The sequence below is a fragment of the Siniperca chuatsi genome, linkage group LG2 (genome assembly GCF_020085105.1).
Source record: "Siniperca chuatsi isolate FFG_IHB_CAS linkage group LG2, ASM2008510v1, whole genome shotgun sequence".
NCBI classification, from domain to species: domain Eukaryota; kingdom Metazoa; phylum Chordata; class Actinopteri; order Centrarchiformes; family Sinipercidae; genus Siniperca; species Siniperca chuatsi.
The window spans coordinates 3,797,587-3,822,578 of NC_058043.1; the positions used below are offsets into that span (position 1 = coordinate 3,797,587).

The 24,992-nt window shown below is 39.0% G+C and overlaps 1 protein-coding gene and 1 long non-coding RNA gene across 2 annotated transcripts in view; one reads left to right on the forward strand and one right to left on the reverse strand.

The window, feature by feature from the left end:
• Positions 1-1,485: 1,485 nt before the first annotated feature.
• Positions 1,486-24,992, reverse strand: part of rspo4 (R-spondin 4) — a 37,345-nt gene continuing 13,838 nt past the window's right edge. Inside the window, exon 5 of the mRNA XM_044175094.1 lies at positions 1,486-3,533. Within this exon, the coding sequence (XP_044031029.1) occupies positions 3,400-3,533 (134 nt within the window). The 3' untranslated portion in view covers positions 1,486-3,399. The remainder of the gene's footprint in view (positions 3,534-24,992) is intronic.
• Positions 8,761-24,466, forward strand: LOC122866002. Its single transcript, XR_006375592.1, has 3 exons — positions 8,761-8,960; positions 19,376-19,527; positions 23,270-24,466. It is a non-coding gene; the product is annotated as an uncharacterized LOC122866002 (long non-coding RNA).

Below are 24,992 nucleotides of genomic sequence, written 5' to 3' on the forward strand. Positions count from 1 at the left end.
GCCAATAAACACATCCTTGGACCTGTTTCATATCATAGCAGTGGTGGAAGAAGTATTCACATCTTATGAAGTAAAAGTACCAATACAATCATGTAAAAATGCTCTTGTAAATACTTACAAGAGCATTAACAGTAAAAGTTTTGCATTCAACATTTTACTGGAGAAGAAGTGCAAAGGTATTAGCAGCAAAATGTATTTAAACTCAAAAGTAAAAGTACTCATGCAGAATTGCCCATTTCAGAATAATATATATTATATTACTGGATTATAATTATTGATGCATTAATGTGTAAGCATCACTTTTATTGTTGCATCTGGTAAAGGTGGGGTTAATATTAACTACTTTATATACTGCTGGGTAGCTTAATCTATAATACATCAGAATGTATTTGTGATTGTTGATGTGAATCTGCAAAGTAACTGGTAACTAATGCTGTCAAATAAATGTAGTGGAGTATAAAGTTGCATAAAATAGCAACACATAAAGTGCAAATACCTCAAAATTGTACTGTAAAAGTACTGTACTTGAGTAAATGTACTTTGTTACTATACATTCCACCACTAGTGTGTGGTCATCTGAAACAAAATTAGAAAAATACTACGAGATTTATTAAAGGCTTTATCTCCACATATCCTGTTTCTTCACTTAATGCGTCTCCGTCCACGTTCAAGACTCATATTTTCGATCTCTTTTGCTCGTGTGCTGCTGTGGCTCTGGTTTCTAGTTATTTGAAAGCATTTGAAGTTAGAATCTGTTAACGTTTATATGAACAAACAGAAAATGTTCTACTTTCCTAAAAGTTAAAACAGTAGTGACTGAATCTTAAACTAAAACATTAATTTGGTGATTTGCAGGTCAGACGCGCAGGTTCAAACTAGGTTACTTTATTTAAAAAATGAACGTTTTTAGACGTCTAGTTTACATTGTTTCAACAGGATTTCTATGATGTTTAAATGCTTACTTGACCTGCTTTACATTACAATATACATATTTAAATGCTGTTGAAACTACAGTTACAGTATAGGTTACCTAGACATCTAACAAGTTGTTACTTTTCTGCCAAATTTAGCCCTGTTTTAACTCAAGACAGCTTTTCAGTTGAGTTTGAGGAAAAAACAAATAGTCCAAGGTAGTTAGCATAAGCAGCAATAGCATCTATTCATGTCCAGACAGAGGAAAAAGCAGCAGTTACAGAAATAACACTATTGAAAAAATTGGATGTGATTTGCTTGACAGATCACTTGGGAAGTACAGAACAAAAACACCAAAACAGTGAGTGCTCAGCAGCAAAGATGGACATGAATCAGTAAGAGGAGAAAATATTTTACTGTTGTGCATGTTTGGAAGGACTCCTCTGCTGTCAAATCCACAATCTTAATGCCACATATATGCAATGTTAGGAATTTAAGCATTTTTAAGAAGACTGCAAATAGTTATAGGTTTGCAGTCAGTAAACATATGTAAATGAAACTTGACCCCGTGGCTGCAGCATCAAAATATACATTTATTGAAACTTACATTCATGTTGTGGAATAAAATCCTATTTAGTCATAGCAGTATTGATAAATATACAATTGACAGAAGCCAATGAACAGACATGAGATCTTTTATAAGCGCTGAAAAAAAGAAGGACCACCCACATCTTCAGTCCTGCTACACCTCAGCTTCACTTGTGCTTTTCTTTTGCAATATCAGATATGACATGCAGATAATAAGTCTGACGAGTTACTGAGTACATTTAATTCATACATTGTCTCAGCCATTCCTTTCAAGCATACAGCAAGTTTATATTGAAAAACTAAATAAGGCCAAGTGTGAAGTTAAATTTCATTGGTAGTTTGACTGTGTGGGAATTCCTTCTTTGTTTCTGACAAATACAACAAACTTGTGAAACACAATAGACAACATTTTTGTCTGTATTTACAGCATTTTCTAATTCAGAAACAAAGCCAACTGGAAAAAGTGACACTAACTTTAATGAGATGATTCAGAGGCCAGCGCTTTAAAAATGACTTGTTATTGCGGGGAAATCAGGTCTGAGCAGCTTCTCTGAATTTAGAGTTACTGAGTGATGAAGTCCAGTTGATTATTGTCTTATTTTCTTGACCTTTTTTTCTTTCTCTTTTTTTAAAGTTTACTTTTGTACCGTGGCCTCTCTGATTTTGGTAAAGACTCAAGGGAACAGCAGGTAATATCACTAGAATAGCACAGAAACTTCACTAACTGCACAATAGAAGATAAAACAGGAGCCTGTCATCGTCTTTAATTTAATAATTCATTTTGAATTATATATACTGTAAATCACATTATTTTGCCCACCTTATAGTTATCTGCAGGTGACACCACACAGTTCATGACTCCCCAAAATGACTAAAGCACACACACATCTTTGCGAGGTGGACTGAGAACTTATTGAAGAGTGTAAGTATTCAGATAAAGGCTGCATAATCAGCAGCAGGTCAGAGAAGTGAGCAGAAAAGCTCTGTGCATACAAGAGGACTGAAGGGCTGTCAGGTTTGGTGAATTAAAGGTTTCCTGTGGAGCTTTTGACCACTGTTAATGCTTTGGAGCGTCGCATGCACGTCACCAGTTTCACACTATTCCACTGATCAACAGGTGGCAGTAGCCTGTCAAGAAACCCATTAATGCACCAACAAAGGCAGTGAAGAAGAAGATGGCAAGCTAGTAGACATGGATGTCAATGTAGGTTTTAAACTTAAGTAAAATCTTTGCAAAGTCTTTATGAGAAAGTTTGAGTTTGTTTACAGGAAAACTCCACAGTCCACCTATAATCTCACAGTTTCTGGAATTTCTGGGACTATTTAGAGAATTTGTTGGTACCACAGCTTGTTTTACATTTCTTTGTTAAATGTAAATGCACACATTTTACTTGATTCTTAACTTTTGTGAACCCGATCCAGAGTCTTCTCTGATTTTTGGCGAATTCACAAGAAATGTTAAATTACTACATGTCAGAGACACATTTGGTGATTGATTAAAACAACTTTACGGTGTTAACACTCACATTTCCATTTCCAAACCAAACTATTCTTATTATATAAAAGTTTATGCGTTTATCCATGAAGGGTCATTTTATTGGCTACCACCAAGTTGCAACATTGCTTGGGTGGGGAAATTTGACTCATTGGTCACATGTATCACGATGTAAGAATTTCTTAGTCATAACATGTTTTTATCTGTTCATTTTGAGTTTCCAGTAAACAAGATTCTGGTGAATGGCAGTGCGTTTTAATAAAGTTTCTGATTGTACAGGTTGATTGGGAAACATAATAAAAAATGATTTGGTGTCAGATTTCAAAGCTCCTGCTGATGTCAGCTGACTGATATTCATGTTCAACATGTGTCAGGTGTCGTCTCAGGGTGTGTCCGCCTCGTCCTCAGGGATCCTCATGCTCTCCGGCGGCGTCTGTTGTTCCGTTCGGCGAGTTGCCAACATTGTCGATGGCATGCAGCCGTAGTCGTTTTCTCTCCCTCTTCCTCCCAAGTCCTCCTTTTTTATTCGTTCTTCTTTCTGTCAGATAGAAAGCAAAGTGAAAACAGTAAATAGTACAAATATTTTTTGTTTGGGTCCTCAGTTTATTTTGTTATGTTTTTGCTCATCACACATCTGACTCCCTCCATCAATTGTCCACATTTCATGAAAAGATTGTAAAAAAAAAAAAAAATGTGCAAAACTGCAGAAAAGCTAACGGTGGCTGCTTTTTTCACACACTGTAAGTGTTCAGATGTTTGGGAGCCTCAGATTTTGAGCCAGGATAAATACTGTGAAGTATTATGTGAACTGATGCGTTGGATTCTGCCGGTTGATGGTCTGTGCAGAGTCCAGATCTGACAAGTGTCAGTAAAATATTCTCGGTGATGAATCGCTGCTTTGAGGGGGAATCTTGGCCTGAAGTATCCAGAAACAGAAAAAAAGTCTCTTCAACAGGGATCTGATGTGTTGCCTGCTGTGAGCACACAGATACATCAGATTGTATGTCATTTTAAAAGCCTCAGCACTTTAGATAAAAACTTTAGTGGGTTTGAACTTCGTGAATAGATGTTTTGATATTTCACAATACATCATGACATATCAGGTTCAAACTACTCCATATAACTCATATCGCTGTCTCTTGCTATTAAAGCAGGGTTTAGCCTAGATAGAAAATGTGGTTTTGATGTTCAGCAATGAAGAAGAGAGCTTCAGTATTTTTGGCTCTGGTTTAAAAGTGAAATAATTTTCTGTAATATACAGCACTGAGGTTGATTTAGAGGTTGCTTTGACATCAGAGAGTAAAAACAAATGCAGGCAGAAATGAAGGAAACAAAGAAGAAAATAAGCCAACCTAACTTCCAGAAAAAGAGAGTACAGAAATGACCCTGTTTTGGTTCACACGCCCCAACATAAATCCCCTGTGAGGGCAGAACAGTTTGGGGAAAATATTTTTCTGATCAATATTGCAATTGCACTTATTATCTTTAGGCCCGTTTTGGTGTTCTGTATAGTTTTAGTCATTGACCAGGCAAATTGCAAACTCATCTTGTTTCTACATGAAAATAATTATTTGAAATGATATATGGATTGAAAACAGTCCTCTTTTTCTATATTAGTTTTTGGGCTTTTTGCCTTTACTTGATAGGAACAACTGAAGAGAGACAGGAAATGTGGGAGAGGGAGAGGGGACGACACGCTGCAAAGGGCCGCCGGCCCGACCCAAACCCGGGCCACCATGCGCTCCACCAGGTGAGCCACCAGAGCTCTGCCCCTGACAACAGTCCTCTCATGTAAAATCAGTCAGTCAAAGCAAAGTAAACTTTAAAATAAATGTAATACAAATTATAGAAGATACATGAATTTAGCTCACATTAAGTAGAATATCACAATAGTGATATTTTCAATATATATAATCAAATTTATTGTTTGTTTATATTTATAATCATATATAACAGCTATATACAAGTCGTCAACTAATGGGAACACTGACAAACTGCTCAATGGCTTCATTCAAGTGACTGAGGGGGCTGTGTTTTTCTCATGCTGTCTGAACACGGCCTAATGACCTAACTGATGACCACTAAATAAATCATCCTGTTGATCCTCTTAATGGTCTGGCACCATCCTATCTTAAAGATCTCATAATACCTTATTACCCGACTAGAACACTGAGCTCCCAGAATGCAGGGTTACTTGTGGTTTCTAGAGTCTCCAAAAGTAGAATGGGAGCCCGAGCAAAGTTATCAAGCTCCTCTCCTGTGGAATCAGATCCCAGTTTGGGTTCGGGAGGCAGACACCATCTCCACATTTAAGAGAAGGCTTAAGACTTTCCTGTTTGATAAAGCTTATAGTTAGGGCTGGCTTGGGTGAGTCCTGAACCATCCCTTAGTTATGCTGCTATAGGCCTAGACTGCTGGGAGACTTCCCATGATGCACTGAGCTCCTCTCTCCTCCTCTCCCTCTCCATCTGTACGCATTCTTATCCCATTAATGCGTGTTACTAACTCGACATCTTCTCTCTCCCGTAGTTTTGTGCTTTCTCATTTCTCTCCTCTCTCCTGTCGCTTTCAGCAGGTATTTCTGCCTCCAGAGCTGCAGAGTCTGATTGTGGGCCACCAAATGCCCCTGTGTTCCTGCTCAACGCCCAGTGCTACAATTATTATTATCATTATTATTCCTATCAGTAATATTTCTATTATTATTTTATTAATATTACCACCACCATTACATTATTTCAAAATTCTATGTGGAATTTGCATTGTGCTACTGTATTCTCTCTCTCTCCCCCCCCCCCAACCCAACCAGCGGCGGATGGCCGCCCACCCTGAGTCTGGTTCTGTCCAAGATTTCTGCCTGTTAAAAGGAAGTTTTTCCTTGCCACTGTCGCCAAATGCTTTCTCTTGGTGGGAAGTGTTGGGTTTCTTTTACTAACATTCTAAAGAGTACGGTCTAGACCTGCTCTATATGAAAAGTGCCATGAGATAACTTCTGTTATGAATTGGCGCTATATAAATAAAATTGAATTGAATTTATCAGTCAGTTTTTAATCAGTCAAATTTGTAATTAGTCTAATTGTAAGTTGCAAGAGAGCATTTTGATACTTTTCTCTAGCACTTCTCTTTTTGTTACTTCATTCTCAACTCCGCTGAGTTTTCCTGCATGTATCTCACCATGAGAAGTTTCCTGCTCGGGTGAAAAAAGACTAAATGGAATTCTTAAAGTGAAGTTGGAAAAAACACAAATGATTCAGAAAGAATTATTGTTTATTTCTCTTTTGGCCCTCTTTCCTCTTGTTCTATCCAAAACATGTGGACAGACACCGAGCACAAATGATCACAGAGATAAAGAAAATACAGATGGTGCTTTTACTGTTCTGCACATTAGCTCACATCTATCAATTTGAACTACTGGATGCCTTTGAAAAATCAGAAATACTTTATTGATCCCTGAGGGGAAACTCTTTTGTTACAGCAGCTCACTGTCACGTCAGTGCACACAGGAATAGAAGTTCTAAGCAAATCAAATATAATACACTTTAATCAGCAGTGCGGTGGTGTTGTAACTGTCTTGCTCAAAAGGCACATCACTTGCATTTTGGAGGGCAACGCTGGAGTTCCTAGTTTTCACCCACAAACCTACAGAAAAGTTCCAAACTGACAACATTTCGATTTCAAGCCAGCTTCTCGCATGACATCGTAGCCGCTGGTGTAGCAGTGACAACTTAAGTCCATGCTGGGGGTCGGTCGCAGATTGCTTCTCACACGTTGCTTTGAATGATATTTTGTTGTTTATCTCTCATGTCAGAGGCCGTAGTGAAGAAAAGAAGGTTTAGTTCTGTGTGTTTACATCAGACCTTCTCTTTTCTCCCCCTCAGTTATAGGAAGGCTGCGGTGCCACACCATAATGCCCCGCTGTCATCTGCCCCTCATTAGTAATGAGAGCCGTCATCAGAGATTGGGTTTTTGAATCCCCTCCTGTGTCTTCTCTTCATCCTCTTCCTTAAATCAATCAGCTCTTCCTCTCCTTTTCCAAGTCCGTCTCTATGCACTCTCTCTTTTCTCCTCCGCCATCCCTTCATTCCTATAATCTGTCCTTCATTAGTGATGCTGTTACAATGATTTTGATTTTGGACGCTGTGCTGATGATTGGGAATTACGACAGGCTGCCCTGAAATGCCCCTCTAGTCTCTCTCTGTCTGTACATTTGCTTTTACATGGATATACTCTTAACACATGTATGGATATATGCAGGCCATACTTGTTGACGTAACTAACTATATACGGGTATATCTGTTCATATGGTATGTGTTGGTCTGTGTTAATTTATGCATTCATAAGCTTTGTTTTCTATGGGACATGAGTGAATCACTATTCATGGCATTGCAGGGTAGCAGGTGGCTCAGGATTGACCAGAAGCACAAGAAAAGGGAGGGGTGGAAAGTTGAAAAAAAAGTCATTGGAGGATATTATTATTGTAGTTTTTAGTATTCCTCCAAAATTACAGGCATAAACAAAAATGAAGTGTGAAGTTTTTTACAGAATAACACTTTTATGCTTCATGACATATGAAATCGTAATCCGCTAAACTAGATAAATGTAGCAGAGTAAAAAGCGCATTATTTCCGTCTGAAATGTAGTGGAAGAAACGTCTGAAGTCTTGCAAAATGGACACACTGACCACACGTGAGTCCAAGGAAACCTGTTGCTAACTACAAGTGTGCTAACAGAAACAAGATCTTTATATGCAACAATGCAACTCCTCTTTCGGGTACATGACTGTGGGTGTATTTCTCTCTCTTGCGACTCTCGCTCACACACATACAAATGGAGACAGTGAACCAGATGGGTTGTAGCTGGTATGTCATGAGAGTGAACCATCCCTCAGCCATCTTAACTGAATCAAGCGCTGCTCGCTGGAAAACTGCCCTGCTCATCACATAACAGCCTAACCACAGGCAGACTGCACACACGCACACACACACACACACACACACACACAAATGTATACTCATTCATTATGCATGTACACACACAGGAATACAAAAGTTGTCCTTGTGGTTAATCTATTGAATTCCATTTTTTCTCTAAAACCATAACACTAAATGTACGACCACATCACAAACTCTTCAATGGATACACTCAGGTTTTTGGAGGACTGTCCTGATAGTCAACTATTCTGTTTAATTATGAAAACACACACCAAACTCCTACATGTATTGGAATGTATACTGTTGACCTGAATACACCAAAACGCTTCCGTTGAGTGTCGCAGCTTTAAAACCGAGTACTAAATTCCACTTTGTGGGCTGGTTTGGTTGTTTTTGTGATGAATGGAATTTCGTGAGAGAAACAGAACATTGCATGTGTCAGTGAAGATATCATGAGAACAGAGAAATGGGTCACTGCTAGAGAAGTGAGGTGATAAAGGCGCAGTTCAATTAATGCCTGTGGTGTCCTACATTACTTTATTTAAATGTCATACAGGCATATGTGTTTGTTGTGTCTTGTATAGCTTACACCAGCCTACATTAAGTGAATTGTTGTTTTGCACTACTTTTCCAACATATTTGGGGTGGCTGTGGCTCAGGAGGTAGAGCGGGTCATCCACTGATCACAGGGTTGGTGGTTCAAACCCCAGCTCCTCCTCTTCACATGTTGAAGTGTCCTTGGCAAGACATTGAATCCCAAATTTCTACCAATACCCTGCGTGGTAGCTCGCTGTCATTGGTGCATAAATGGGTGAATGAGGGGCAAAAACCTCGTAAAGCACTATATAAATGTAGCCATTTACCATTCAAGTTTGAAACTGCAGCCTGTTACAGGGATGAATCAGCACAACATGGCTCCCAGTGACTTGGACTAATCACTTATTAACTTTCTCAATATCATCAGTGCTAACAGGAAACTGGAATAAATTTCCACTGAAGAAGACCATGGGACACTCTCAAAGCGCTGGTAAAAGCAAGTAAGTGAACCTTGAGGTTTATTTGATCACAGATATGTAAAGGGTTGCTTCACTAAAATCGTAACAACGAAAAAAAACTGCTAATGGTGTCTAGCCATGCCGATACTGTAGTTTTTTGTTTTATGTGCCATGGTTTTGAGATATCTAACTTGAGGTTTTTTTTGCCACCAACCTAATATCATGGAGGTAAATTTTGTGTTGGGAAGTAAGGAGAACTGTGCACATTGGTATTTGTCTATTATCCAGACTAACCAGGACATTGTTTCTGGAAAGACACATTGCTGTTCAGATTTTTGATATTGTCATCAGCAGATCAGTCACACAGACAACATATATTTACATTTTCCTCACAAGTGACTAGAGACAGGCTAGCTGACATGGTTATTTTTCAACTGAGAAATATCCCTCTATGTTGGTCTCAGTTCTTTAAAAAACGGGATCCTTATCAGAATACAAGTGAAGCATATAATAACTCCTCTTTCAGTGGCAAAGGGATGTTAATGTCACACTTTTATAACCCTCTTAGAGAGAGTGTGGTTGGGTCAGACTGGTTTGTATCTTGTATCTATGATTATTCAAAATTGATTCTCTTAACTGTGATAATGTTTCCCTAACCTTACCCAGGTAGTTTTAGTTGTTCAATCTTAACAATCAAGGTAGCAGATCAGGAAAAGTAATACAAGTTGTTTTTGGAACAGTTTAGTTTTGGAAGGCCATGACAACCTATTCTGTCATTTAGGTATGAAGATGTAAACTTTTTCAGTCATTTTTTAGTGCTTTGAGCACCACAAAGGTAATTCAGTTTATTTCCATTGTATTCTGTATGGCTAGATACCGTCAGAGGTAAGTGAGAGAATTGTTTGGGTTTTTTTTTTTGTGATATGAATGGCTGACCTTTATAAATCAAGATAATATCTGATTAAGATTTGGCCAAGTCCCTGAGGGCTAAAACTTACTAGACAAAGACGAAAAGCAGGAGGATTTTTCAGAAATGCTGGTATTATCCTCTTGAGCCTGTACTGACTCCTTGCACAACACTCAGAACCACATGTTTCAGTGGAAGAAAAAAAGCACTGTACATCGGCATAACGGATGATAAATCCTCATGAAGTTATAAGCGGCGTGGAGACATGTGGGCCAACACACACTCCTCCTGGGAACAGTGGAACCAACCGTGGGGTCACAGACAAACATGCACCCTCACATGTACACGAGCAAATACACGGTACAGCAGAGCAACAGCAGCTGAAAGATTACACAAACTACTTCTAAATTTGAATAAATTTGGTTTGAATCCAGATTGGAAATACCTAGGTTGCATTTGGTGGAAAAACATTTGTCTTCAGCTGCTCAACTGGGGCTCAGTGTCAACTGTGAATCAACCTCTTCTGAATAAAACACGCAGGGTTGCACTCGGATAGAAATGAAGTTCTTTTGCCCCTTGTCTTGGAATTTACCCTTTTGAGGCAAACAAGACAAAGAGTCTGCAGCCATGCTAGCAGCTCTGTGAGGCTGTACAGCGGTGCTTTGAGCTAAATGCTACTGTCAGTATGCTAACATGCGCACAATGACAATGTTAACATGCTAATGTTTAGCAGGTATAATGTTTACCATGTTCACCATCTTAGTTTAGTGTGTTAGCATGCTAACATTGTTAACCAACTTAACTAAGTACAGCTGAGGCTGATGGGAATGTCATTAGTTTTTGCAGGAATTTCATCATAAAATAAAGTATTGAAAATTTGACCTGGCACTAGAGGAAAAGTCAGGGGATTACCAAAGTGTTTTCAATTCAACTTGAATGTCTGTACAAAATGTCTTGACAATACCTTCCAATAATTGTTGAGACATTTCACTCAAAGCCAGAAATGTGAACCTCATAGCAGCGTTAGAGGAACACCAAAAATCATCAGGATTAATCATTTGGGAACCATGAAAAAAATGTGTGCCAATCCATCAAGTAAATGTTGAGATATTTTACAGGAGAAGTGAAAACTTTTAACTGCTAGGGTCGCCAGAGAAAAAAATCATCAAAGTCAGTAGGCTTCATCCTAATATAGGCTCCTGAATGTCTGTACGAAGTGTCATGGCAATCTGTCCGGTAGTTGTTGAGATGTCTGTGGTGGACCATCCGACCGACATTGCCCTCCCAAGGGCCATGCCATTAGCATGGCTAAAAAGTCATAGAACTGAAATGTTACATTTGTATTATATTTCGTTCTTGGTTTGGTATTTTCTGGCTGCATGATGCCAACATTTCCTTCTGTTTCAAGCTGAATGTCTGATTTCTATTAAAACTCCCTCCATTTTTCTCACCTAGAATGAAGTGGAAACAATCCTCTGGACCTAACCTCCCATTAATCCCCTAGATGGGAATATTTCATAACTAAAAGATAACATGCTGTGTTTAATCAATATCTCCCCTTGCCTCAGATCTACGTAACTCCTGTGTGAAAGCTCACAATTGAGGAGAGAGTTTGGGCCTGGATGGTCCATTCTATAGACATGGTGGCAGAATGAGAGCTGGTGTGGCCCTCTTGTGTGGGGGAGGCTGTAGCGGGGTCGTATGTTTGAAATCATTATGATATAAAAACTGGCAAAATTAGTTATTGAAGTTTTATTTATTTTTTTACAAAAATGAAGAGTTTGGCCTCATGTAACGCATAACTGATCACTGAAAGGCAGTGCGCCAAAATCTACTCAGTCCACACAGAAACAATCTCATCACAGTTAAAACCACTTCTTCCATCCCTGCTGTTGAATCAGCTCAATTCTGTTTACTCAATAAGATCCTTGCCAATACATCTTTGATCTGCCAGGATTTTATCATGACCAACATTATTGATTTTTTTTTTTTTTAGCATCACAGAATCTTGAATTAATCCTGATGAATGTGCCCCTCTCATTGAGTCCCCCCTCCCCCAGAATATTTATTTTTCCACCAGCCAAACAGGCCAAGGCTGTGCCTTGCAGTAATACACAGAAATGATTTTAGTTGTTCCCCAGTCTCGCTTGGCTGCTTCTCCACATTTGAGTCTTAGTTTTATTTTAAAGAACAAACTGCCCATTTTATGTGTTTTAATCTACCGACCGAGTTCTTATTCTTGGTGATTTTAATATACATGTTTGCTGCCTTTTTTCCTCCTCGTTTACTTCAGATTTTATCAAATTTTTAGATTCTTTTAATTTGACCCAATATGTGAAGCAGCCCAGCCATGACACGGGGCACACACTTGACCTTGTGCACACCCAGGGTTTCTGTGTGGATGATGTGAACTTAATTGATTGTGCGGTCTCTGATCACAACACAGTGCTCTGCCAGGTTCCACTCCTTTCTCCTGATCCCAAACTCCCCACAATGATTCGCTCCCACCCCCTGAATTCACTCTCTGTTCCTCGCTTCTGTCAAGCTTTTACTGCCTCAAACACATTTTTTAATACTAGTGAATAACGTGGCCTCTCCGTAAGGGAGCTTGTCAGCGTTTTTAACAGCTCTTACATGAACATTTTAGATTCTGTAGCTCCAGTCAGATATAAAAAGCTGAAACCTTCTCTGCCATGGTTAAATGAAGAATTAAGGAGCTTAAAAGAGACAATGCCAGAAGGCAGAGCGAAAATGGATAAACACAGTGCCACCCTTGCTTCTCTAAAAGATCTGATGTCCGCTTATCAGTGTAAAATCAAAGAAGCAAGGAACACCTATTTTTCAGACCTGATAAACAGGGTCACAATCCCAGAATCCTTTTTAAAACTATAAATTCTGTCCCCCGCCTAGCCAGCCAGTGGAATCCACACCAGAGAGATGTGAAGAATTTCTTAATTACATTTGTAATAAAAAATTGTGAAGATTCGGCAGCACTTTAACACGGAACTCAGAGAGCTTGATGTTGACTCATGCTCACCTTCAACATTAACCCACCGTTGCACTTTCAAAATCATCCACCTGCCCTTCAGACTGCATTCCCACTTGGTTTTTAAAAGCTGTATTTGGACGGTTGGTCCAGATATTTTAGCCATTATTAACTGCTCTCTGTCTACTGGCATTTTCCCCTCCAATTTTAAACATGCCACTGTTTACCCCCTTTAAAGAATCCCTCTCTAGATCCCTCTGTTTTAAGTAATTTTAAACCCATCTCTGAGCTGCCATTTTTATCAAAGCTTTTAGAAAAAAATGTCTCCACTCATCTAAATTCTTTTATGAATATGAATCAAATTTTTGAACATTTTCAATCTGGTCTCCGCTCCCTACACTACACTGAGACTGCTCTGGTGAAGGTCACCAATGACCTACTGCTTGCAGTTGACACTGGCTTGTACTCCATTTTAGTTTTCCTTGACCTCAGCTCAGCCTTTGATACAGTGGACCATGATGTCTTAATCAACCGTCTGAAGAACTATGTTGGCATCAGTGATGTGGCTCTGGATTGGTTAATCTCCTATCTGTTAAACAGGTCGTGCTCCTCTATTTTGTGGGGTCCCCCAAAGATCTATTATGGGTCCACTCTTGTTTACGATATACATGCTACCCCTGGGGCAAATCATGCATAGTCATGACATTGATTTCCATCGCTACACGGATGACACCCAATTGTATGTCCCAATAAAGCCTGGAACCACTGATACATCCTGTATTATATCCTGTCTCGCTGAAATTAAAAATTGGATGTCCAAAAAATTTCTGCAATTGAATGACTCTGCTGGGATTTACAATGTTTAAAGAGGGTACCAAATTGTGTAGGTGCAATCAATTAAATTTGGCTATCAAGATTATCAAAGATAATCATAAATAATAACTTTAATTAACAAAGCAGGCACCACTCTTCTTAAAGAAGAGAAATGATTCAGACTTATAAAATACACTAAGCTATCAATTTGGAACTCTGACTAATAATTAAATTAATAACTATAACTAAAATTACCAGTATTAGCTAGTAGGTTGAAGGATTTGGAGTTTAACATAGGAGGATGCATGCATGCGTGCATTTGCATTTAAAAGCTACAAACCACACATTTGAAGACAGCGAGGTGAAGATTCTTAGTAGAGAGAAGAGTTGGTTTGAACGGGGCGTCAAGGAAGCCATTTTTGTGAAGAAAGAGAACCCCTCTTTGAACAGAAATGGTGGTCTGAGATTTAATCTGCCCAAAGTCTATCAGAGTGTATTATCACCTTGGTCACGCCTATCACATGCTAATCAGGCACTTAGCAGTGATGAAGTAGATGCAGCCAGAGAACAATAGGCCTGATTACTGGGCCATCTTGAAACTATTAGGTCAGTTTCAGGTGAAACTAGCTATTTACAGATACTCAGGCAGATTCCTTCCTGAGGGCAGGGCTTATGTAACTCAGAGTAGTTTAAATTTCCAGTTCCCGTCCAATTTTTTCACAATTGAGAATGACTTCCGGATGGGAGCCGAAACGTCTTGATTCTGAAAACAGTGTCCAGATGACTACGACTGAAACCTTTTCTACGATAGAACACTCCTGGACGAATGAGGGACTACACCGTCCAACATAGGAGGATGACAAATTATTCACTCTTGTGCAACATTAAAGAAACCAGCATAATTATACACAACCATTGATTAAAATATAATAAAAGCAAAAACACACATTATGAAGACTAACTCTAAATTCACGAGAGAGAGAGAGAGATGTGAGTTTTAGAATTTATTTTACTGCTTGTTGTTAAAGCCTTGAATGGTCTGGCTCCTGCCTATATCTGTGATTTGCTAACTCCTTATGAGCCTGATCACTGCTCGAGATCCTCCAGCAGGGCCCTACTAATAGTTCCAATATCTTGTCTTGTCCCAAAGGCCCCTCAGCTGTCAGTGTCCTCCTTTGAATCTCTTCTCAAGACTCACTTTTATTGTTTGGATTTTTCTTATCTCATGGTATTTGTTTTAATTATTTAAATTATTTTAACATGTATCTTAAGTTCTGAATCTTATTTGCTTTTATTATGTTTTTACTGTAACGCACTTTGTAACTTTGTTTTTAAAATGTGCTATTTAAATAAAGTTATTAATAATAATTATTACAGCAGTAGAACACAGCTCATTGCTTTGAACAGCATTTAAATGATTTTGCTTACGTTTTCCATACTGTGAATCTATTAATATTGAAAAATATCCTTATTAAGGACCCTCTTATTGTTAGATTTGACAAAGTCAGATGTTATTGAATTATCAGCCATATGCAAGCCATACTGTGACCCTTAACATACCCAGGACAAAGATGAGATATGTGAGGCAAGAAAAATCTTTACCAAGTACATGTTTTTATGTATGTCATGTTTTGATCTATTTTAGAAATTGTTTCCATACAAAAAATTGATCCGTCTTGGATGAGATATAAATGGTAAATGGACTGTAATTACAGTATACAGCCCTTTTCAACTTTAAAGTGCTTTACAATTTGCCTCTCATTCACCCAATAAACACATATTGTGGTTTAGTATCTTGCTCAAGGACACCAGAAATTGAACCTGCACAGGTTGTGTGAACCACAGCTGTCTCAAATATGCTGTATATACCACACATATGGTCACATGTGATGTGATGTCACACCTTCACAGCACGCAAATGTTTACCTACTCAGACGTCCTCTCATACTTTATACCAAAGGCTTGAGTAAAAGTACCACAGCAGGTGCAGTAGGAGCAAGTATCTATAATGACAGTAAGTAGTACACCGGTCCTCATTTTATGAGCAACTCTCAGGCTCACTGAGATAACAGCTGAGGGAGGTGTCGTGCAGAATCATTCTCTAAAGGCAAAGACGCCTGCGAGTTGTAAAATAAGCATAGAAGCAGAATAATGGAGCATCTTTGATACATTCAGTACTTCAAAAGAGTGTATATAAGGACCACCTGTGGAGCATACTGAATCTCTAATGGACAGAATCCAGCCAAATTGAATCAGTCACACTAACACAAAACCTCATGAAAAAGCCTGGAATCCACCTAGAAACATACTTTTCTCATCTCTACCCAAACTTTGAGGGGAGTCTCTGAACGGAAGAAAACAAAATCTCATTACTAGCTTTCACTGAGGCCTGCCTCTAAAATACATTAAGGACTTTTAAGGAGTGAAAGTGAGAAAAAAAAGACAGTGAACTCCTTGTTCTCTAATGAATACCTGTTGTCCATGTTTTTAGTTGCCCTGAGGCTACGTCTGCACCGGGATCACTATACGTTAACTTAATGCACATGATACTTGGGAAAATCTACTTAGTATTGTACTTACTCACTGTAAGCTCTATCCAGATCCATGTGTTGCTGCATATGAAAGTATCTGTCTGAAACGGTGTAATCTAAAGTATCTCCCTTTCTGTCAGGCAGGATTCCCCTGACTGGTTTGTGGATAAAAAATTGTTCTTTGCAATACCATATAGGACTCCATATATTAAATCAATGATTTTTCCTCTGCATTTGGATAACTGGAATAAAAGCACCTACTCCTCTAAAACACTCTTACGAAGTGGGATTTTAACAAGGTTATATGTGTTTGTAACCTAAAAAATAGTTTCTCAACATTTTTTTTAAAATGTACATTGATGCTTAAATGTTACAACTACATGATAAAGACACACGAAAATATCATCATAATTCTGACAGTGAGATGATCTAATGATCTTCAGCTGTTTGTCTCCTGAAAAGGTTAGCAAATAATTAATTAAACAAAACTAATGCATTTAAAATATAGTAAAAAAAAAAATGGTAAGGTTATAATCCTTTTTAGTCCTTTTTGTGAAAGCAGGCTCAAGTTTCTTGTGCATGGAATGTAAAGTAGCTTTCTCAAATAATGTGACAGACTTAGTAAGAAGCATTAGAGAGCTTTAGAAAATAAGCATGATACTTTAAAGTAGCTCTGCCTGAGAACACACAGAGTTGAATTAACTCATTGCAGTGCTCAGATGTTTTGTGGACCGATTGTTGAATATTTAGCTCCACAGTTCTGAATTCAGTGAGCAATAATTTAGATCAGTTCCCTCACTGCCAGAAGTACCAACTTCATCCGATGCACATCTGTTCTCAGTGGTGGACTGCGGTAAAAGAAAAAAACTGGCTCTGGAAATTTGAGCCAGACTGGTCCATCACCACCAACCCACAGATACCTTTACAGATCCTGCCATATCTCCTACAGTACAGACAAGTACGATTGGAGATATAATGTTTTTGAATATTGAGCCTGAAGTTCAGACTTCATATATACACACATACATTTAACATACATTACATTCAAATGCAAGATATATCTCAGTTGTTGCCATCAGTTCTGGTTTCTAGGCTTTCTGTCAATGAATTTCTAAAAACATTTGAATGCACCGCAGTATGGGGTTAGCCAGGTAGAGTAATGCAGGAATAAGCAGCTCGTGTGTATAATTCCATGTTGGTGGTGTTGGAATGACTACACGCCCATAGCTCAGCTAGAATACTTCCACCATTCCTGTCTGTTCACCAGTCATAGAAATACATTTGTCTCTGTCCACTATGATCCGCAGATACATCACACAGTGCAATCCACATGGCAACATTTTTAAAAGCATTTCTTGAGCATTTTTGACACTCCAAAAACGGGCCGCATCTTCCATTAAAAAAAAAAAGTCAATCCACACCAACTCAGAGACACTTGTTAAGACATGACTGTGTCATGCATTTTTACACCCCTTTTTCCCCGTTTTTCCTGGTGTGCTTATTGAAGTGCATCTCCACAGGCAGCTGTTCAAATCACACAACAATCTGACTGTCTACAGTGGTGTGAAAAAGTGTTTGCCCCATTCCTGATTTCTTTTTTTTCTTTTTTTTTTGCATGTTTGTCACACTTAAATGTTTCAGATCATCAAACTAATTTAAATATTAGTCAAAGATAAAACAAGTAGACAGAAAATGCAGTTTTTAAATGAAGGTTGTTATTATTAAGGGAAAATAAAATCCAAACCTACATGGCCCTGTGTGAAATAGTGATTGCCCCCTAAACCTAATAACTGGTTGGGCCACCCTTAGTAGCAACAACTGCAATCAAGCGTTTGCGATAACTTGCAATGAGTCTTTTACAGTGCTGTGGAGGAATTTTGGCCCACTCATCTTTGCACAATTGTTGTAATTCAGCCACATTGGAGGGTTTTCGAGCATAAACTGCCTTTTTAGGCTCATACCACAGCATCTCAATAGGATTCAGGTCAGGACTTTGACTAGGCCACTCCAAAGTCTTCATTTTGTTCTTCTTCAGCCATTCAGAGGTGGACTTGCAGATGTGTTTTGGATCATTGTCCTGCTGCAGGACCCAAGTTCGCTTCAGCTTGTGGTCACAAACAGATGGCCAGACATTCTCCTTCAGGAGTTTTTGGTAGACAGCAGAATTCATGGTTCCATTTATCACAGCAAGTCTTCCAGGTCTTGAAGCAGCAAAACAACCCCAGACCATCACACTACCACCACCATATTTTACTGTTGGTATGATGTTCTTTTTCTGAAATGTGGTGTTACTTTTACGCCAGATGTATTGGGACACACACCTTCCAAAAAGTTAAACTTTTGTCTCGTCAGTCCACAGAGTATTTTCCCAAACGTCTTGGGGATCATCAAGATGTTTTCTGGCAAAAATGAGACGAGCCTTAATGTTCTTTTTGCTCAGCAGTGGTTTTCGTCTAGGAACTCTGCCATGCAGGCCATTTTTGCCCAGTCTCTCTTTCTTATGGTGGAGTCATGAACACTGACCTTAACTGAGGCAAGTGAGGCCTGCAGTTCTTTGTATATTGTTGTGGGGTCTCTGAATGGCAGAAGTAAGTCACATTCAGCCTTTATGACAGTAGAGAGTGATATAAAACATGAGGTAATGACATGCAATAGGAGTCCCCAATAAGATTTGAAGTCAACATTATGGTCACAGCGGTTCAAGATGCATACCATGCTGGGCCATCAGGATGCCCCAGGCCATGCTTTGGTTTGTTCCCTTACACCTAAATTAGCTGAATTCTGTTGTGGTGCTAGGAGTGCCAGACCAGAAAATGAGTTCATATCCCCGGAGAAAACGATCTGGATAATATCACTGTGTTCCCCAGAAATACCCCTGATAAAGTCACACGTGGTCTCTATTCATAAGTAATGGAACTGCTCCAGAAAGTGTCGCTTGTTAACATCACAGACTGGAGAAATTGTTCTCTTGTGTTTCCAGCTCTGGGAGACACTGTTGTAAACAAATAATAGAAAATGTATGCATGATGACAAGGATAACATACTGTAGAAGGCCATAACACAGATAAAACCTCCCATGCAAGGTAATTGAGGCCAGCTGTCCTGTAATAAATACTATTATAAATCATATATTTTTAAAATAATTTTTAATTAACTGTTGGTAAGTTTATTCTGCTCTATGGCAGTTTTTAAGAGTGTAGTTTTGTGGTGTTACTCGCAGGTCCAACAGGACATCAACCAGAAATGCTGTTTGGAGTTGTGGCCAGAAGGTCATCTGGTCCTTTCTTGGTTGGTGGATGCCAGCTGTGACGGATGCTGTCAAGCTTCAGAAGGAGGCCTTTTGGACCAGTGGACTCCAGAATCAATAGACAGGTACTAGCAGGTCAGAATGACTGTAGCTTCTGAGGTTGCAGAAGCAGACAATGGGTTGTGGGAGAAGTCCCTTTGGTGTCTTGTAGAGCAGTGGTTCCCAACCTTTTTGGCTTGTGACCCAGTCCTTGTCAATGCCAACATGCATACTTAGAGTTTAGAGTAGTCATCCAAAATTACAGTTTGATTGATGTCCTTACAAAAAGAAGTCTATATGTGAATTTATATTTTAGAAATATAAGCTAGTGTTGTTTTGTTTTTATAAGGTTTCACAAGTCACTGCACACCTTGGGTCATTTCCTGTTAGTATTATACAATATTAGTTAGTATGGACGGAGTACACACTCAAAGATTTCACAGCGGCCAGCCGTGCTCTGTGTGTTATTTTCAGCCTCATATTGTGTTTTGAACTTGTTTTTGGCTAGCTAGCTCTAGCGTGCAGAATCATGAGTGTGCTGTGGGACTGTACCAAGCTTGTGCTTGATTTTTTATTGCATTTAGTACATTAAACACTGAAGTACAGCTGCATATTCTCTTCCCTAAGAGGAATCACTTGTACAAATTAAGCTTTGCTTTCTTTTTTAGCATTCAATGGGTAAAAGTAATGACCAGGCAACAAGCCACAAGGGACTTCAGTTTTGTATTATGAATTATATTCATTCATTTCTACTTTACAGAATTTAAAAAAACAATAGGCTGCAGTACTAATGGAATAATAAAGAAGGATGGACGTTTGACAGGAGAGCTCAGCCACAGTTGTTTTAGCCTGTTGTAATATAGATGCAAGACAGATGCATGCTGCTGGACTTCGACCATGGATACCACTGTTTCCCTCCAGTTTACATTTGAGTTGCACTGCATCATAAAACACTGGCTATGGAGCTTATTTTACTTGATAGAAGGGGAAATGCATTATGTCCTAAATAAGAGCTGCTCTATTTCTATAAAAAGGGAGACGAGTAAATCAGTCCGACTATGGGAGATTATCACCACCATAAATACAACTAATAAGCTTTTACACTAACACCAAACATATGTCTGTAGCCACAAAAGTCATTTTACAAATATAAATGCAGACCAAGAAAAGGCTGAGTTATCAACATGTGGACATAGTATGTATAATTACACAGCTTTTGATTTGTTATTTTTTCCAGTTATGCTGGCTAAATTTACAGCCAAGTGATTTGTGGTGTAGTAAACCCCAATGGATAAAAAGACTTTGGGCTCCTATCATCCGTTAGTAGGGGGAGGCAGTAGTGAGCCCACTCAGAGATATGTTTCTGATGGATGGTCTGCGTGGCTTATTGATGGTTTTACAGTAAAACTCAATCATTATTATTAACTCACAGACTGATTGCGCCACCCCAAGTGTCCAAACATTTGTATTCTTGGATTATTTCCTTATATTTGACCAGTGAAATCAGATGAATGTTTTCTATGCTATAGCTGTTCCTTATTGATCTTTTGGAACAATATATGGTGAAGAGAATCCAAACAAGGTCCCTTTACTAATAATTCAGAGCTTTCAGTCCAGCGAAGTTTCAGTCATGTGATAACAAGTGGTCATTTGTATCAATAGTAAGTGAACCTTTTGTGCTTATTCTCTTCACCATATTGGTGAAAGTTTTGTATGGAAAAGTTACATTAATTATATAATTGCACATCGATTCAAGGTTCTCAAAAGTAAAAGCTCTGACATTTAATGTTGTGTCTTAGCCTCAGAACATTTACGAGAGTTTGTGAGAAATTATTAATCAGAAGGATTATCTCATGTGGAAGCCTATACTTCCTGAAGTGTGAATATTGCTGCTAGGAAACTAAACAAACCTCTGAAATCTGTCATCAGTCTTGCAGTAATTCTAAGGAAGAGTTTCTTCTCTATCTGATGGCGGGCTAATCAGTGAAATAAAGTACAACGAGTAGGAATAAAAACCTGCAGACTCTCAGGCCTTGTTGGCTGATGGTTGTTCCTCAGTGTGAGAAGCCTTGAATGCTAAACCATCCATGGGTACACAATTTCTATTTTTCCACAGTAACATTATGGTTAACCATTTGAAAATAATTAGCTATAGGTGCTAGACAGCCCACTGTCACGTCCTGTCAGGACAAACAAACAAACAAAAACTTCAATCCTTACAGTGAACTGGGATTTAGGGTATGTGTTTGTATGTCTCTTGTATGAGTTCTAGCGCCATAGTGCCATGCCTTTAGGGGTGGTGATATTGTACAGACATTAATGGTGCCCAGGGGATGAATCCTAATGACTTTGATGATCTCCTGACCTGTAGCGCCACCAGCAGGTCAAAGTCTTCACAACATACATAAACACAATACTTTTTGAAGGTTTTGTTTATATCCCTCCTATGTATCCTGCCCAGTGGTCTGAACCGTTGCTAGCTAGCTTTCTAGCTAATGTTACATTGATCATACCCGTAAAACTTTCTATGTTTGTGCCTAAGTGTAACCTCACAGAACGTTAGCATGGCTGTAGACTCTTAAGTCTTGTTTAACCTATATTTCCCCAGGTTAGTTTGCTTAAGGGCACCTCATCAGTGGTAATGCCAAAGAGATAAATGCTGCTTTTTCACTTGACCCACCCAGATTTATCTTGTTGGTCCAGGAATTGAACTGCCAACGAAAACCAAAATATACATTTCCGCAAAGAGCCAGGACAGCACCACCTGCAACCACTAGATCTTCACCTTTGAACGCTTGACTGGGACTTGAACCTGTGAATAGGATTCTCCCTCTAACAGCTTGGTCACCAGTCTTTAAAAGTTACTGTTGATGAGAGTGGATACAAACAGAAATATATTTGTGTTACCAAGACATTTCCTGACACCATAACATCTTAACTGTCTATGTCAGATGTTGCTAAATTGCCAGGAAAACAAGCAACAAACCCCTCTGTTAGCTCATGACAGTTTGCTGTCATCAAGAGACAGAGAGAAAAGCAGAAGAGAGGCAGTGGATGGGAGATGAGACCATGTCCTTCCTCCTCATCTGAAAATAATAAGACAACAAGAGAGTGGGAATTAAAAGACTAGAGCCGTCTAATCTGGAACAACAGAGGAATGTCAGGGAGATGCCACAGCACCCTTTTATCCCAGATGTGTGCTATTAGGTCCACGGGCCTGATCCCTGCACCAGACTCTGCTGGATCGGATTTCTTCCTCTGCTAATGCCACCGGACATACGATCTGACAATGATAATGATAATTACTTCAAATGACATGCCTTCCATTGTGGAAGAAGTGGAAAACACACAGGCACGCAGACATGCACACACGCACTAAAACAAGACAATATTTTCAGAGCTTTAAAGAGAAATTACTGTTGGCTTTCTCACCAATTTGGGAAAGTTTACAACACAGCTCTGTACATTCCTCCGCACTATTTAAATGTTTCACAGCTTTTTGCGCTGTTTGTGTAAGAGAAAGAAAATATGGAACAATAGAAAGGTCACAACAATAACTTGGTTTTGGAGGGAAAACAAAAACCACAGCCAAGTTTGGTTTTTAATGTTTTGGAATATCTGTATGAAGTTCATCATTAATTTAATGCAGAGTTAAAAACAAGAGCCAGGCACTGTCTCCAATACAATAGTTCTATTGCTGATGAGGGCCTAAGAATAAGGAACTAAATAATCTGTGTTTTTGTTCTCTTCAGTACAATTTTAACCAGTATTGACAGCATTTCCACAACACAGACGCACGCTTTCAAATTTATTTATTTTTTGTTGCAGTTATTGGAGTCTATTTCCAGGTTCTATTGGACCCTCAAAAACAGAACACATGATGAGACCTGGACATAATCTCTGTGAGACACACCAAATCTGAGAGGCTGGATATCCTTGGATGGAAGCAACCTAAAAGCATAAACCTCTGATGAAGCTGAGGATGTGTGATGTTTTTAAGATGTTATCTGGCAGTGGAGCAGCCAACATAAAGAAATATAAGTCCTTTTTTAGCCACGGGGAGCCCAGCGAGGTGGACATGCAAGAGTCTGTTATCATTCTCTTCATCTTCATACTTGCTCCCTTCTCTTCAGTTTCCATCTGTAACTTTTTTTTTTCAGTGCTCGGGACAGAAAGCCTCAGTAAGAGTCTGTAGATGCATCTTTGAGAATGTTTGCACAGGAATAAACTAAGTGAGATGCCACTCCAATTATGAAATTAAACAGCAATATCAATCAATGATTGGTTTGATTTTAAAGGAACGAGGAAATAGTGTGATTGGTGTCCTCTAACTCACAACCCTTCTCGTTAGTAACGCTGCTTTTCAAAATGGTTATCACTTTTTCCCCATAACATTCTTTCACAAACATCTCTTTCGCAAAAATCCCCCCATGTGGGACTTCTCCCTTTTTCATTTTAATAAACAGATACATTTTGGAAGTGGTTTCCTCCCCACAGCCTGTCACTTGTTCCACCGCATGCCATCATCAGAAACTCTGTACCATGTTTGTGTCATATTTCATTTGCCATAAACAAAAGCTCCTAAACAGTGTTGTAGTGATTCAAACACAAAATCACAACTCTGCCAGCAGCAGCACTGACCATAACGGGAGAACAGCCGTGAGTCTGTTAACAGCACTACAACAAGATCCAAGGGATGTTTTGGGGCTGTCCACCCAAGAACAACGACACAATCAGTTGTTTCAGCAAGTGCCCCAAAACGACATATGTGTACGTTCAAGTGATGAAGCCCTCTAGTAGCTGTAGTAATTATGACGGTAGCAAAGAAGGCAGTCAGGTGACATTTTTATAAAGCGACGAAGTCCACGTAGGAAGGATGTCAGAGAACGCGGTTTGTTTCCTGCTTCCTGCCTCGAGTCAGTGTTGGTTTATTTTAACCATGACCACGATCGTTTCCTAACCTCAACCAAGTGGTTATTATTGTAACCATGACGACAAAGATCCCCTAACCTCATTTCAACGCAAACTACGATGTTTCCCTAAACCTAACCAAACCTTAAACACAGTGTTGTCACATCATAACGCTGATTAATCTTTCATCAGCGATGTGTAACGGTTTTGGAAGGCACAGACAAACGATGTCGTCCTGCTGATAGGGGCAGATCAGAAAACGCTTCAATGTGTCATTTTAAACAACATATTTTCTCGTTTAATTTGGAGGACTTGTTAGATGTTTCATAAAGGAGGCTAAGAAAAGTGGGGGCTTATTGTGAATCATCGCTGCATTTTGACTGTGATGTTCACAGTGCAGCAGCGATAAAGGACAGCTTGATGGGACCTTTTCATAGAGAGGCTAACTCTGAAAACTAAGTTGATAGTAACTAAGTTTCCATTGGAAATTACTGTAGGCCAGAACTTACTTTATGAAACAGAATTTCCTGAGAATAAGCTTGATGTATTTAAATAAGCCTTAACTAATCATTTCATCAAAAACAATTCACAGTGACAACAAATACATTACAGCATGATGTTATCCACACAGAGAGTATAC